The sequence below is a fragment of the Rousettus aegyptiacus genome, unplaced genomic scaffold (genome assembly GCF_014176215.1).
Source record: "Rousettus aegyptiacus isolate mRouAeg1 unplaced genomic scaffold, mRouAeg1.p scaffold_m13_p_7, whole genome shotgun sequence".
In the NCBI taxonomy this organism is placed as follows: Eukaryota; Metazoa; Chordata; class Mammalia; order Chiroptera; family Pteropodidae; genus Rousettus; species Rousettus aegyptiacus.
Genome location: NW_023416310.1, coordinates 45377869 through 45394329, shown reverse-complemented (window position 1 = coordinate 45394329; position 16461 = coordinate 45377869). Strand labels below are relative to the sequence as shown.

Genomic DNA, 16461 nt, shown 5'->3' with positions numbered 1-16461 from the left:
GGTTTTTATGCATTAATATAGAAGAATCTGATTAAATGTGAAACATGGCAAGGATTTTTTTCCCCATCTCTTAACACTCAACAGAGATACAGAACCTGCAAACTTGAGTGGGTTTCTTCTAAAATAACTAATTTCAAAACTCTTAGGGCAACTTTGAAATACTCTGACTTTTTCAAGTACATCTACATTCCAAGTATAATACAACGGAAATAAAACAGGAATTAATGATGTAGTTGTTTATTTCAAACATAAGTGGGAAAAAGTTTTTAATACAAGAGTAGAAATAGAATTCCAGAGAAAAACATTCCAGTGTATTGTTCTTTGTAAAGTATAGAGAATAATGATAATGCTGCCATAATACATTCATGTAGTTCATACATATGAGGGCACACCAGCTGATGAAAGCTATATTACAGATGGTTGTGTCATAAGCCTAACCTTAAGAAACCTACCAAGTAAATGCCTATTCTTTTTGTGATCTGGTAGTAAGACTACAAATCTTGAGTCACTTTAAAACTGCAGAGAATGGGGTATACAGTGAGTATATAAGGTAACTGTAAAACAGCACACCGGATGTAGCTCTAAAATAATATTTCCTATTTATGGCAAAAGAACAGCTAGAGGGATCAAACCAACTTAATCACAATAAGGAGAGCTGGTGTATAATCCAACAATTTTATTGTAACATTCTTCTCTAGTAATTCTTTTTAAATCTTCATTGAAGCTGACAGGCTTTCAATTTTTCAACCACATAGAGCTGAATTATAGAACTAGTTCTCTTGTAAGTGTGGTTCCTAAACCAGGAACATCACCTGGGACCTTAATAGAAATGCAAATTTTTGTATGCCACCTCAAACCTATTGAAACAGACTCTGGGGGTGAGCCCAGAAATGTTTTAACAAGCCTTTCAGGTAAGTCTGATGCATACCTAAGTTGGAGAACCACTAGAATGGAGCTGGCTTTCATTAAGCCCTTTACCATTCTCTTCTGTAAAAAAACGAATGGTCTTCTGTAGTTAACAAGCTCTGATGGTATTTTTTGTCCAATAAAAAACATACATCCTTTAATACTATGATTGCATTAAAACGAATATGCTTGACATCCCATTGCAAAACAAGTTATAAGATTAAGTTAACTATTAGTATTTACCAGTCTAGTATGTACATAGCACAGTATGTTACATTCTCTGCATACTGTCTTCATTAAAACAAGAGGAAAAAAAAATTTGAATGCCTCAACATTCTTTTTAAAAATAAAATTAGAGAAAAAATGCTTTGACAAATTTTTTTAACAGTACACGTTAACTTTGTTGCTGTTACTGTTAAATTCACAAGCTTTTACTTGTTCTGTCCTAACAGTTACTATAAGACAGTCATTAATGATCTTCATACAGTAGATGTAGAACTGATTCTCAAGCTTGGCTGCATATTAAAATCATTTGGGAAGCTTTAAAGTCCGACAAAAGATTCCAATGTGCAGCCAAGGTTGAGAACTTACGCATTAAAAGATTTCAGCAACCAGTTTCTCACCCAAAATGGTACAGTAGCTTTAGAAGCATTTAACTCTTTAGACATGCTGGATTTGATCAAGCATGGTGTCATTCCGAATATCCTACTTGTGTCAACTCTGTAGTAATCCAAGTTACCTCTGCTGTTAGGCTGTCAATGCTGCTTACTATCAAGGTTACTGCTAAAGTTCTCACTGAGAAATTCTTCACAAAATCCATCTGCTTTGATAATGAATTGGATTTCTTGGGACTTTCAAGGCACTAAAAAACCCTTTGGAAACATTTTAGACTCTAAATCCATGATTCTCGACCCAGGCTGCACATTAGGAACTTTTAACAAGCTACAATGCTGAGGTCCCATCCTTAGTCCGTTAAATTAGAATCTATAAGGGTATATCAATATTTTCTAGATATTGGGTGAGGATTCGATAATTGAATGTCAGTTTCTTCAGTGAGCCTATATTTGCTTTTCATTTTACTAGAGACTTGTATGACATCTTAAGGTTATACTACTAAGACTTATGAATTTCACCCTTAAAAAATGAGACAAGAAATCAAAAAAACATTAAAGTCAAGCCTTCAGTGAGGCATTTACTTTGAAAAAGTATAAATTACTAAAGCCAGGCATAAGATACCAACTCCCACAGCAGTTTTAACAATCTGACTCAAGATCACATCCAGCTGTGAAGTACAAATAAACTAGTCCCCAACTAAAACGTGTTTTAAGTTCTAATTCAAGTGTTCAGCTTAAAATGTTCTAAGATTTTATTCAAAATCCAGGGCCTCATCTCCAGACCTACTGAATCAATCTCCAGAAGAGATAGAGAATTTTATGTTTATCAAACCTCAAATGATTCTTATGATCAAACGAGTTCGGGAAACACTGCTGATGGATATTTAAAGAAGAGTTAAGAAATTCTGGAGATGGGATAAGTGCAGTAGGTACACTTTCACGCTTATTTATGAGATCCTTATATTGTCTCATGACTCACTGGGATTACTCATGTTAAACAATGGCAAAACATGTGATTTGAAATCATCTCTGCTCAGATTGTGTTCTTTTTTTGCCAGTGATATTCCACTGGGAACCAAGAGGGGGGAAAAGTGAAAGTGTTATTTCATAGTTCAGTTTTAAGTTTCTCATATAAATCCTCTTGGTCAATCATGTCTGTATGTCCATTCCAGCGGTGATAGGCAAGGAGAGCGGCATTGTGGGCTGCAATGGCACTCATCTCCATGGCACTTGCTGCACACTCTATGCCATTGAGGTAATAAAGTCGATCATGAAGTATGATAGAGGGGCATTTCTCTGGAGGCTTATAGTGAGGATATGCAAGCCACTGCTGCTTCACAGCATAATCATAGGACAAAAAGAGCTTTAAAATTTGTTTTTTAGTAAGAGTTTCTTGGGAAAAGATCTTCCAAACATATGTACCATCTTCTGATGGTTGAGGATTATTTTCTCTTACAGAGGACACAATCCCAATGCTGTTAATGAACAAATCTGAATTATCAGTGGTTAAGATTGTACTGAGATCAAATTTACCTAAGGCTCTGGAGTTAAAAATAGTGGAATTCAAGTTCCCCTTAATTAAAGTTGTCACAATATATTGGTAGTATTGATGGAATTCCTCAATTGGAGGATCAAAGTTGAGAAAAGTTATATTGGACATTTTTCGATTCAATGGAGTGGCCACCAAGACGATGTCATAAAAGTCTGAATGGGTCTCAGATCCAGTTTGGTAGGCCACTTCGTACATCTTTGTGGGGGTTCCTAGAGGAAATAAGGAAGCATACATTTCTTTAGTGTTTCTAACATACTGTATTTTACACCTTCTAAAAATAATTCTATGCCTTCTTAAGAGTTTATAATTCTAAGGAATTGAAGGAATTTATCCATTAAGATAACTGTCCATAATTGAGGCCAATTTCCTACTTGAAATAGAAATAATGCTTTGTCAATAAGAACAAAATATGGAGTTTTTGCTTTTGAGGATGAGATTATTTTTTAAATCCAAAGAGTCATGCCACTGTACTTAAGCACATTTGGGACTATTTCTACATGGCACAACATATACAATGTTAAATTCCATCATTTGGAACTGAGAGAGATGGAGAAGTTTTTCTCCCCGAGCAATTATTTTCTACAGGGGAAATTAGGAACAATAAAATAGAAGTTCAAGCTTACCTGTCTGCTTGGTCCGTGTTTTCTCCTCTATGTACATTACTGAACCAGATATAAGGTTGCTTTTGGAAGCCTGAAGGAGCCCTGAGCAAATAAGTTTATTGCCACCTTTTACTGCCCAAAGGCCAGAATCAGCACAAGCTAGTGACACTGCCCCTGTCAGTGGTAGGAAAAAAATGTGTTTTAATTCCGACTCTGTAAGAGACCTGCCACCTCACCCACTTTCCCTTCCTAATTAGGTGACTTCTGCTCCAAATGTCTCCACACATTGCCAAATGGCCTCTGGGGACAAAATCTCACCCAGTAGAGAACCATTCAACTAATAAAAGCCCCATAAAAATGCACATCTACATTTACACAATTTTGCCAACAATGTCAGGTTTCACAGTGGAAGTTAGTCTTGGCCTACAGTCAGAAGATACCACAATATCAGGTAAGCCCCACTATGAACTAATGCCCAGAATGGATCCAAGTCTTGGCTTACCCACAAAACCATTGATGTTTGTGCTTTGGCCGTAATTGACCCTCATGACAGGAGCAACAATTTCATCAAGGAATTTCTCAGAGAAGCCTGCTTTCTGCAAGGTTTCAAGAAGTGTTCGGTTAAGCATTCTAAGGAAGTCATCCCCTCCTAGAGAATGCAGTAAATTTTCTACAGTACTGAAGGCATAATCATGAGACTGGTAGCGGTAGATCCTTTTGAAAAGAAAAATGGCCATTAAACACCAAATGAGATAGCTGGAAGGGGGTGCATAAATAAGTGAAATAGCATCATTAAAACTCAAACTGACTTTCATGTTTTCTTCTAATTAGTTCCTACCCATCATGTGAGACACACTTCAGTCACCATCTTCCCCAGGTATCCCAGAAGCTCTTGGCCCTCCCTCTTTCTCTGTCTCCTCTGGAAGTCCACTGTCCTTTGCTTACAGTCTTCTGCATTTATATGGTCACTGGGAGTACCTTTAAAGAAGTGGGTACATCTTGTTCTCATTTATCTTTTTATCTTACAGTAACACTTAAGACATGTCTAAAATTAAACTACATCTTTCCACCAGGCTTGATCTTCTCCATTCACCCACTATCCCAACCAAAAATAACAGGTCATTCCTACATGTCATTCTCAGTTCATTTAGTTTCAAACTTAAACATTTTCACTTTTGCTTTCTGCCTCTCCCACCCATGAAGGAAACCTTATTAATCTTTCTAACCTCTCCAGTTACTTATTCTCATTTCCCTGATCTTGAGTCAGGATTTATATTCAAACTAATAAAATGAATAATCTAACTGCTTCTAGCTGTTCAATTAATCTCCCAAAGCCCTAAAATATCTTTTATTTTGTCATCTATTCACTTACTCAAAAACATCTTGCTTACTGCTTACTAAATAGAGTCCTGACATTTTTTTAAAAATCATAAATTTTAGAGCCAAACTCATCAATTCTAACTCCTTTGCTCTAACCGCAGGCAAAGAAACTAAGTAGAAGTACTAAAAGTAGTCTAAAAGTCACATGGAAAGTCGAAGGCTCAAGCACAACTAGCCTTCTCTGTCCTCAACCCTACGCCTCCCGCACGTGTGTGTGCGCACACACACCATCATCCTCTCCACTTGAGCAACCTGACTCACTCACTGATCTCTAAATATGCTCTCTATATTGCTCCCCAACACTGCACTAGATCTCCCCTCTAACTGGAATACACTTCCCATTCTGAACCCCAAAGCAGCTACACTTCCTTTAAAGCTTGTATCCTACCTCCTCTGCAAAGTCTTGCCCAACTTCTCAGTCCACAGTGATGTCATCGTCTCTAAAAGTCCCATAAAACCGCACATGTGCCACTCATTCAGCACTTAGATATTACTTTGTAGTATTATTTTTAGGAAATAGCACCTGACATTTTCCTTCATTTTATGGACTTAAAGGAACATCCATATAAATTAGTTTATGTAGTAATACATAATTTTTCAGACTGCAAGTGATACAGAAATGAGAAAAACATTGTTCTTTTCCCTCAAGAAGCTTAGGGACAGGTAATAAGGTACATGCACAGACAAGCATATGAAAAATGGAAGAAATAAGTGCTAAAGAAAGATTAGTGATCAACTTCTACATCAACTTTCTTCTCCAAAATAAACTGTAAATTTTTATAGAGCAAGGGACAATGTCATATCCATTTCAATATTACCTACTGCCTTAACAGTGTAGTATACAAAATGTTGAATAAATTTTTGTGGGGAAAACTGATACCAGTGCCAAAACTGAAAAACTAAACTAACTCTTTCCAACGTATTTGGCTTCTAATTCATAGGAAATAGAAAAAAAAACAGTATGAAAACACCGAATTCTTTAGAAAAATAACAGCCTGAATATCTCATAAAATGAAGAGTGGATAATGAAGAGTGACTGTTGGCTAACAGCATGACAAAATAGAAGCCAATTAAATAACTTAAATAAATCATAAAAAAAAAATTATTCCCCACCTTCTCCCACCTGAGCCCAAACCCCACTCAAGCAAGCCTTCTTAAGTAAAGGCTAGAGGGTGTCATGAGACAACATACACCATATAAACACCAAGCATTGTAACTGTTTTATAATACTAGTTGCATTAGAATAAATATTTACTAAAAAATTAGATATGTAACTAGTAATTTCTGCTAATCAGATTGTTTATACAGCTTTTTTCTTTTTAAACTACTATTGTATAACCCTTAACATTTACTCATTCATTTATTCTTTCCATAAATAATTATGGAGCATCAACTTTGAGCCAGGCACTGTTCTAGGTGCTAAGGATAGAGTCAACACAACAAAGAGAAAAAAAATTCCTGCCCCAGTGGAGCTCGTGTTCTAGTTGGGAAACAGGTTAAAAATAAATAAACGTGAATAAATTATATAACAGGTTAGAAGACAATAAGTATTAAAAAGAAAAGTAAATCAAAAAGACAGATTAGGAATGCTTAGACCTGGTGGGGTTGCAACTCTAAATCAGATGGCCCAAAAAAATTAGTAAAGGAAAGCCTCACTGAGAATGTGACACCTAAGCAAAGACCTGAAGGAGGTAAGGATGTAAGCCTGGTAGTATCTGGGGAAGGTGAATAAGTTCTGGAGATCTGATGCACAGTACAGTAATTATAGCCAACAATATCGTATTATATACTTCAAAGTTGCTAAGAGACTAGATCTTAAATGTTCTCACCAAATAAACATGACATGACAGAGGGGTTAACTAGCTGTGGTGGTAATCACATTGCAATATATAAATGTATCAAATCAACATGCTATATGCCTTAAATTTATCTATCGAAATAATGTTATATGTCAATTATATCTCAATTTATTTTAAATATGCTCTATATACTAATGATAAACAATATGAAAAGGAAATTAAGACAATCCCACTACAATAGCATCAAAAAGAATAAAACATTTAGGAATAAACTTAGTTAACCAAGGAGACGAAAAGGCCTGCACACTGAAAACTACAAAACATTGCTGAAAGCCATTAAAGACATCCTGTGTTCATGGACTGAAAGACTTGATATTGTTAAAATGTCCATATTACTTTAAGTCATTTCCAGATCAATGAAAGCCCTATCAAATTCTCAATGGCATTTTCTACAGTAACAGAAAAAAATCTACAATTCATATGAAATCTCAAAAGACCCCAAGTGGCCAAAATAATCTGAAGAGAGGAAAAAACAAACAAACAAAAAAAAACTGGAGGCCTCACACTTTCTGATTTCAAAGCATATTACAAAACTACAGTAATCAAAATAGTATGATACTAGCAAAATGACAGACATATAAACCAAGGGAACAAAATACAAAACGCAGAAATAAACTCACACATATATGGTCAAATAATCTTTGATAAAAGTAGCAAGCTATGAAATGGGGTGAAGGATAGTGCAAGGAAACTGGATATCCACATGCAAAAAGACATAAACATAAGACCTGAAACTATAAAACTCCTAGAAGAAAACATTAGGGGAAAAGTTTCATGACACTGAATTTGGCAATGATTATCTGGATATACCAAAAGTTCAGGCGACAAAAGCAAAAACAGATAATTGAGACTACATCAAACTTTAAAACCTCTGTGCAACAAACAATCAACAGTGAAAAGGCAACCTATGGAATGAGATAAAATATGTGCAAACCTGGTAAGGGTTTAATATCCAAAGTAAATAAAGAATCCTACAACTCAACAACAACAATAAAATTCAATTAAAAAATAGGCAAAAAACTTAAATAGACATTTCTCCAAAGAAGATATACCAATGGTCAATGGGCATATGAAAAGATGCTCAACATCACTAATCATTGGGGAAATGCAAATCAAAACCAAAGAGAACACTGCCTCATGCCTTTTAGGATGGTCATTATCTAAAAATCAGAAAACAAGTGTCAACAAGGATGTGGAGAAATTGGAACTCTTGTGTATTGTTGGTGAAAATGTAAAATGGTATAACTGTATAGAAAACAGTATAAAGATTCCTCAAAATATTGAAAGTAGAATTACCATATGATCCAGCTATCCCACTTCTGGGTAACATATCCAAAAGAACTGAAAACAGGATCAGAGATATATGAACATCCATATTTACTACAATATTATTCACAATAGTCAAGAGGTAGAAGTGACCTAAATGTCCATCAGCAAATGAATAGATAAAACAAAAGAAACCAGTAATGGAGGACTAGAGAAATAAAAACACCATAAAACATACAAAATACAAATAGCAAAATAACAGACATAAATCCTACCTTAACAGTAATTATATTAAACATAAATGGACCAAACGCTCCAATCATAAGGCAGTGACTGACAGAATGGATTTTAAAACGTGATCCGCCTATATGCTATCTACAAGAAATACACATTAGATGCAAAGACACGAATAGATTGAAAGTAAAAAGATGGAAAAAGGTATACCATGCAAACAGTAACCAAGAGGCCTGGAGTAGTACACTAATATCAGAGGAAATAGACTTTAAGACAAAAATGGTTACTAGAGACAAAGGAAGACATTTTATAATTATAAAAGGGTTAGTTCATCAGTAAGACATAACAATTATAAACCTACATACATCTAACAACGGAGCTCTAAAATACATGAAACAAAACCGACAGAATTGAAGGGAGGAACACACAATCCAACAACAATAGTTGGAGACTTCGATATCTCACTTTCAACAAAGGGTAGAACAATATTAGTTCACTAGACTTGCCATAACAAAGTATCACAGACTAGGTGGCTTAAACAACAAAAATTTATTTCTCACAGTTCTGGAGGTTAGAAGTCCGAGATAATGGGACTGGCAGGTTTGGTTTCTTCTGAGGCCTGTCTCCTTGGCTTGTGGATGGCCACCTTCTCGCTGTCTCCTCACATGGTCTTTCTCTGTGCGTGCACATCCCTGGTGTCTCTTCTGTGTGTGTTCTAAACTCCTCTTCTTATATGAACACTGGTCAGATTAGATAGGGCCCACCCTAACATACTCATTTTAAATTACTTACTTCATTAAAAAGCTCTATCTACAAATACAGTCACATAGCAAGTTAGGACTTCAACGATTGAATTTGAGGCAGACAAAATTCTGCCCATAAAACAGGAAATAAAGACGTAAGGAATAGGATTATCTATGTCAGGTCTTCCAAGCCATAGTACAGATTTTGGCTATTACTCTGCACGAAATAGCTACTAAAAGTTTCTGAGCAGAGATGTAATGTGATGACTCTTAGAGTTAAAAAACAAAACAAACAAACAAATGAAAAAAATACTTTGGCTGCTATGCTGAAAACAAATTGTGGTGATACAAAAGCAAAAACATGGAGATGAGTTAGGAGGTATACTGTTTTCTACCATTGCAGTAACAAATTATCACAGACTTAGAAGCTAAAAACAACACAAAATTATTATCTTATGATTCTGAAGGTTAGAAATCCAAAGTCAATCACACTGAGCTAAAGTTAAGGTGTCCACAAGGCTGGTTCCTTCTGGAAGCTCTGAGGGAAAAAATCCATTCTTGCTTTTTTCAGCTTCTATAAGCCGCCTGCATTTCTTGGCTCATGGCCCATTCCCAGCATCACTCCAAGCTATTGCTTCCATCATCACATCTCCTACTACTCACTCTGATCCTCCTGCCTCTCTCTTATAAGGACTTTTGTGATTACACTGGGTCCATCTAATTTGAGAATAATCTTCCCATTTTAAAATAATCTGCAAAACCCCTTTTCTCATGGAAGGTAATACATTCACAGGTTTCAGGGATTAGGATGTAGACATCTTGCATTATTCAGCCTACTAGCAATATAGATAAGAGATAATAGTGGCTCAGATCAAAGTAGTACCAGTGGTGGTGATGAAAAGTGGTGGAATCCTGGATATATTTTAAAACTGATAGGATTCAAGAGAGACTGGATTTGGGAAATGAGAAAGAGAAAAGAATTTTTTAAATGACTCAAAATATTTGTTAGAAATAACAAACAATATTTTTTGGAAGGAAATGGGGGAGTTTATGAAGTCTTTCATTTTGAATCCTATGAGTCTCAGATCAATAAGTGTTAAGAATAAAACAAGTCCCCAGAAATGAAATAAGTATTAAGAGATAAGAATAAGAACTAACTTAGCCTAGAAACCAAGACATCTCAACAGGAAGTCATCAATGGACCAGAGGATTCATTCGACAAACATCTGAGTGAATATCGACTACATTCTAATTATGCATACTATAGAATACAAGTGTGGTGTGTGGTGTGCACCACATAATAGTCAACAGATGTTTGAAAAAAGAGATGAATGGTGACTAGAGTATCAGGAGAAGGCTTTGTTATTTCCAGTTTTGAGCATTTTTTTGTGCACAGTTCTTCTGGTTGAATGATATTCCTTCCTTACGGCACCCAACTGAAGAAATAAATGCTCAGAACTGGAAAGTAACCTGGAAAAATGTGAATATCAGGGGCTGTAGGATTTCTGCCCAAGGAAAGTCCAGCAATAGTTCCCCACTTAACAACTGACACATGCTGGCTCAATACCAGCCTTCTCTCCAACTATCTCATAGGATATAATAAAATTATCAAAATAAGATTTCTACGTTCTTAATTTATTGAAATAGAAATGTATGAAGCATGGCCCTTTAAATAACATACAGATCAGTGCTGAATAATCAAATATCAAAAATAGACTGGAGGAAGCAGTAATTCCATAATGTCTGGGAATCGTTTTTTAAAATGCAAAAATAGTATAATCTGTATATTCCCCTAACTTCATCTTTTTCACCATTCTACAATACCCCAAATTCACTTCAAAAGTGATTCCTTAAATTTCTCAAAGGGCAATTCTCTACATGTCAAGCAAGTCACAGGTAAGAAAATGACACACACAGGTGGAGCTGCATCTAATGCCATGTGAACTGGATTCTCGAGTGTGCAGCAACATGCCACCTATCTTCTTTAAAAAGTGACTGCCTGTCTCCTCACAAATTCTACATATTTTCTTAGTTATTAGTTTATTGTTGGTCTTTCTGCTAGAATATATATTCTTTGAGGGCAGGGACATGGTCTAAGTTGTATATCCTCAAGACCTAGAATAGTGCTTGGCACATAACAGGCACTCAATATTTGGTGAATGAGTACTTTAAAACAATTTACACTGTAGCTAAACTTAATGTACCCACTGGAAAGGTATTCAAGGAATTTACCCAAGAATGATGTATAGAAAGAAATCCCTAATTACCTTCAGTTATAGAAACTAGAACATATTTATCCTACTCAATTCTTATATTTGTCTGGTTAATACTTGGTCATGTAATGTGTAATTTTACCTTTTTAACGATTATTTTATCACAGCGGAACAATCATAGTAATGAAATATTAATAACATTTACAATTTGAATTTCTCCAGCATCTAAAATAGTAAACCAGCAAAAAATTTAACACAGCCTTAAAAAAAGAAGGTTGCATCTTTAAAAGTTAGACTGGTTATTTTATGTTATTTTCCTTAATTACGAAAGCAATGCACGTGACACACACAGAATAATTTGAAAATACAGAAAAACATAAAGAGAAAAAGAGGCACTTGTATTTGTCACTCCCCAGGACAGTGCTAGAACGTAACATCCTAATTAAATTCTTAGGGCCTACAACTGATACTCTATCTCAGGCTGCTGGCTCACTAAAGCATCATGTCACGATTAAAGCTTACTTTTCTAATCCTTTCTACAAGCTCTTGCACACATGATCTCATTCACCTATACAATACCAGCACAGTGAAGAGATTAAGAGTGAGGACTCTGCCAGATGAAAGCGGGGTTGGAGGGCTGAGTGAAAAAGGTGAAGGGAGTAAGTAAAATTGATAGTTACAAAATAGTCAGGGAGATGTAAAGTACAGCATAGGAAATATTGTCAGTAATATTGTAATAAGTATATATGGTGCTAAATATATATACATTTGTTGGGGGATCACTTAGTAAATTATATGAATGTCTAACCTCCATGCTATACACCTAAAACTAATAAAATAATATTGAATGTCAACTGTAATTGAAAAACATTTTTTTAAATACTGTAAAAAACAAAAACAGTGAGGGCTCTGGAGCCAGCCTGCCTGTGTAAGACGCTTGAGTCTGCCACTTATTAGGAGGTGTATACTTGCATACTTGAGACCTCCCCACGCCTCCACCTTCCACATCTGTAATAAGAAGCTAATATTACTACCTACCTACCTAGAGAGTTGTCATGAGAATTCAAGAAGTTAATATTTGCAGAGCATAAGAGTGTCTGGCAACACTAAATAAACGTTTGCAAAATACATTTCAGAAGCAATAATAAACTATCCTTTCAATTTCCAAGTGGATAAACGGTCTGCATATTTTATATAAAACATTTTGTCTAACAGTCTTACAAACAGGCTTTGCAGTTAGGTAGAGAACTGACTATTCTAAGAAACTTAATTCTTAAAGATCATCTAACTAAAAGATCTTAGTTTAAATGAAAGGGGGAAAAAATTACCTCATAAACTTGTCTAATATATCCTCTACCCACATGTGCATTCGAAGGGACTGAAATCCATACTGCCAGATTAGTTTAATTATGTTAATTATAAACCAGCTGCTCTCTTCGAACACCAGACTCTCGCCATTATACACCCCCATTAGGCCACCAGAACTCTGGACAGCAGAGAGACCTGCAAAAACAGAGAAAGGGTAAGCAAATTCAGTGGTTCCTATGCTGAGCAAAAGATAGTAAGTAATCTGATCTATTGGGAACACTCTGAGGTAAATGAATTCCGGGCTTCCCCCAGTTCTCAGGAGACATAATAAAGAAGCTCTATCTTTAGAATAGTGGAATACTATAATTCACTACACTGTCCAAAAGTAGATTCTGTAAAAGATGGATCAGGGGATCAGGCAGCAATATCAAAACTAGACTGGCTATTTTTTGGCCTAAAAAGACTAAAAAGTGAGAGGGAAAAAACAGATTACTAACCAAATGTAACTTAAAAACAGAAATGTCACAGACATGAATCTCTGCAGCATTACTGCTCCTGGAATACATTTGCCCTCATGGAAGAGAGGCCCAGGAAGTATGCACAGGAGATGTGGACAGCAGCTAAGGGAAAGGTGACATCCCATTTCTGTGCAAAAACTATTTTGCATAACTGGAAGGCAGCCAAAATTACCCAATAGCCCAATATTCCCTGAGAAAAGGGCCTGCAGAGATCTGCCACATATCCCTCACAACCTGTCCAGCTACTCTGCTGGTAGGAAGTAGTCAGTCAAATGTCTCAGCTTCTAAGCACATGTCTGCACCCATAGCTGTGTGAGTGACATTAAGCCAGACACTTCAAACTTCTGGGCTCCATTCCCCCAGCTGTAAAATGAGCACACTAGGTTTCTAACTCAAACCATTTTTTGATTCTTCAACAGGAACTCAGAAGTTTAAGAACTGACAACAGCAAGCATCCCCACCCCCAACCCTATGGCTGTAATTCCAGATAACTGAAGATAACTGATAACGAGTGTCCCATTACAGGAGTAGCTCCTAACCAAGGCAGTACCAACTGCTAGCAGGAAAGTGAGGAAAACAGTTTTACCACCTTCTCCAATAAAAGGCAATTAATTAACAAGATGGAAAAGTTTCAGTTACCTATCTGACAAAAACATTCATGGACGGTCACACAGAAAGCTGCTTAGCTCTAAAACCAAATTACATACCCAGGTCTTTGACAAAGCGTTTCATGTGTAGATTTAAAGGATGGATGACAGAACCTCCTGTCTCATATTCTTGCCCCTCCACAGTCATGGTGGCGAGCCGGCCCCCAACTTCTCCTCTTTCAAACAGGTCAATCTTCACATCTTTTCCAAATTTCTGCCGCAGATAATAGGCTGCCGAAGTGCCACCAATTCCAGCTCCAATAATCGCTATGGAGGTTTAAAAAAAAAAAAAGGAAATTTCTTTCCTTCTTACCAGCTGTGTGCGTTTTATTGCTTTTGAAAAGCCCTTACACAATAACAAATGTTACGTAAGGCTATTTTTAAGAATTTAGGGAAGTCTGGGTAGGGGGTATGCCAATGACAGCTGCAGTGAAGACAGAACTCTTAATCTGGACAGACGTTGCCCCCAGACAAAAGTGGTAGTAGATTAATTTACAAATTGACATTAATTAGAATGTTTTTGCCGGATTTCCAAAGATTCTCAGTTCTTTGTGGAAGCACCAATGGGCCAGCAAACCCTTCTTTGTGCCCAACGCATGAGAACAGAGGAGATGGATCTTTTCAACACGCATTTCAAGTGGCCGCCATTTTTGCCTAGATTGGCTCGGTCTCATTAATCTAGACAGGTCAATGATCCCAAAAAGAGTTTTATGCGGAAGAAGAAACAAACAAACAAGGAGCAAAAAAGCAAAATGACTGAAACTAGGCAGAGAAATTGTGCAAGCCAGGGGCCTCTGAGAGGACGACCTCAGCAAAGCGGAGGGAAGGGATTCCACCCTATCAAGGGAACCAAACGGGTCAGCTTGTTTGCACTACTCAATGTGCTGAGCCCGCGTGCGCCTGTCATCATCTGCAGAGCGGAGGCGGCTCTTCGCTCAGGACAAACCAGAAGACTGGCCTCCCACAGGCGTAGCAGGGAAAGGTAGCGAGAGGACTTGGGTCTCCTCCGAGCCCCAGAGCTCCGGAGACAGGGACTGCAGGCACGCTTGGAGGCCGCCCGTCCGCCTGTCTGCATGGGTCCCCTTTCCATGGCCAGTTCTTCAAGTGGGCATGTCTCCTTGCCCAGGAAGACATGGTCTCTGGGGCACCGAAAGCGGCACTGAGACGTGATCAGGGAAGATCGCAACCTGCGCTCTTCCCGGTTCGGCCCGCGCGGCCTGACGGACGTCGCGGCTGCGGGGCCTGGTGCACCACACACCGAGCGCCCGGCGCGGGGCGCGCTCCCGCACCCCTTTCCCTTCTCGCCTACCGATCTTATCCGGCGGAGCACGCAGCTCGGCGCTCCCGAGGCCACTCCAGCTGCACAGTAGCAGCCACAGCCCCAGAAGCGCCCAGACAAAATCCCGGACGGCGTGTCCCATAGCTCCTAGAGACCAGCGCTCCGCGTGGAGGTCCCCACCATCAGCTGGCTGACGCGCGTCTGCGCACTCCGCCCTCCCCGCCCCGCCCGCGTCCCTCCGAGACCCGCCTCGGTCCGCCCCCGCGCGCCCGCGCCCCTGACACCCCAGGTCCACTGGTCCTTCCAGGAGCTCCGAACCCTGGTCCACTCGGTCTACCAAGCCCACCCTGCTTCAGAGAGACACCAAAGGCATCGGAGGAGGACTACCCAGCACTCCTCTTTCCTTCCTATCTATTCGGGTGAAACGCCTTATTACTTCCCTAGTAGTCTCTTCTGTCCCTTCAGTAGCTCCCTCTCAAAGAATGCACACAGCTAATAACTGTCTAAAACAGTCAGGTGGAGTTCCAAATATTTATTGAGCGATCACTCTGTTCCAGGGAGTGTCGGGTACGAAATGAGTGAATAAATGGTGCCAGGTGAAAGGAAACATGAAGACCTGGGATGAGCTGGTCCAAGGTGAAGGCAGCAGAAAAGTAGTGACAGACATGAGCAAAAGTAGTGTACCCGTGTCATACGGTGGACCATTATGCAAGCATGAAAGCGAATGTAGGATCTATAACTATTGTCCTGGTATTGTTAGGCGAGAAAAATGATGCGTATTAACCACCATCACCACCACTACCACCACCACCACCACCACCCCCACAAATGCATGAACATGCAGAACAGCATGGGTGGCAGGAAAATAAGTTGGGTGAAAAGAAGATTGAACTTGGGGAAATAGAGTAGAAAATTCAGTGCAAAAAAATATTCATTAATTGTATAAATATATATAGAGTCCCTTATAAGTGACAGGCAATTTCTAGGCGATTGAGAAAGATCAGTGAACAAAATGGATTTTTAAAAAATATATATTCTAAGCGCCTGGGCAGAGAGAGACGTGACCTGGAATCACCTTAGCCCTGCTTGGGCTGAAAGTGCTGGGTTTCCTGGGAGGCTTTTAGGTGGCCGGATCCTAAAAGCGAGCTCTGGTATACGGCATGAAGAGGGTGCACCTCGCAGATTTCACTTCTCTCCCCAAATCCAAACAGACCACTGGAGGCCACAATTCCCTCCCACCTTCTCTCCTAGTTGTAAAAGGGAGGGGCCGAGTCCTAGGAGAAATCGGTGTCTGGCAGAGGGAGAGCGACTTAAGGCGGAAGAAAGGGTAGACCCCTTCT

General features: G+C 38.4%; 1 protein-coding gene across 1 annotated transcript; it reads right to left on the bottom strand.

Annotated features, from left to right (window-relative positions):
* Positions 1–221: 221 nt before the first annotated feature.
* PCYOX1 (prenylcysteine oxidase 1) lies at positions 222–15321 on the bottom strand. The gene is made up of 6 exons (XM_016161383.2): positions 15152–15321; positions 13903–14109; positions 12698–12872; positions 4177–4388; positions 3696–3848; positions 222–3281 (listed from the first exon to the last, which is right to left on the bottom strand). Exons 1-6 carry the CDS (start codon positions 15261–15263, stop codon positions 2626–2628), a joined length of 1515 nt encoding a protein of 504 aa, XP_016016869.1. The 5' UTR covers positions 15264–15321; the 3' UTR covers positions 222–2625.
* Between the last annotated feature and the right edge of the window lie 1140 nt (positions 15322–16461).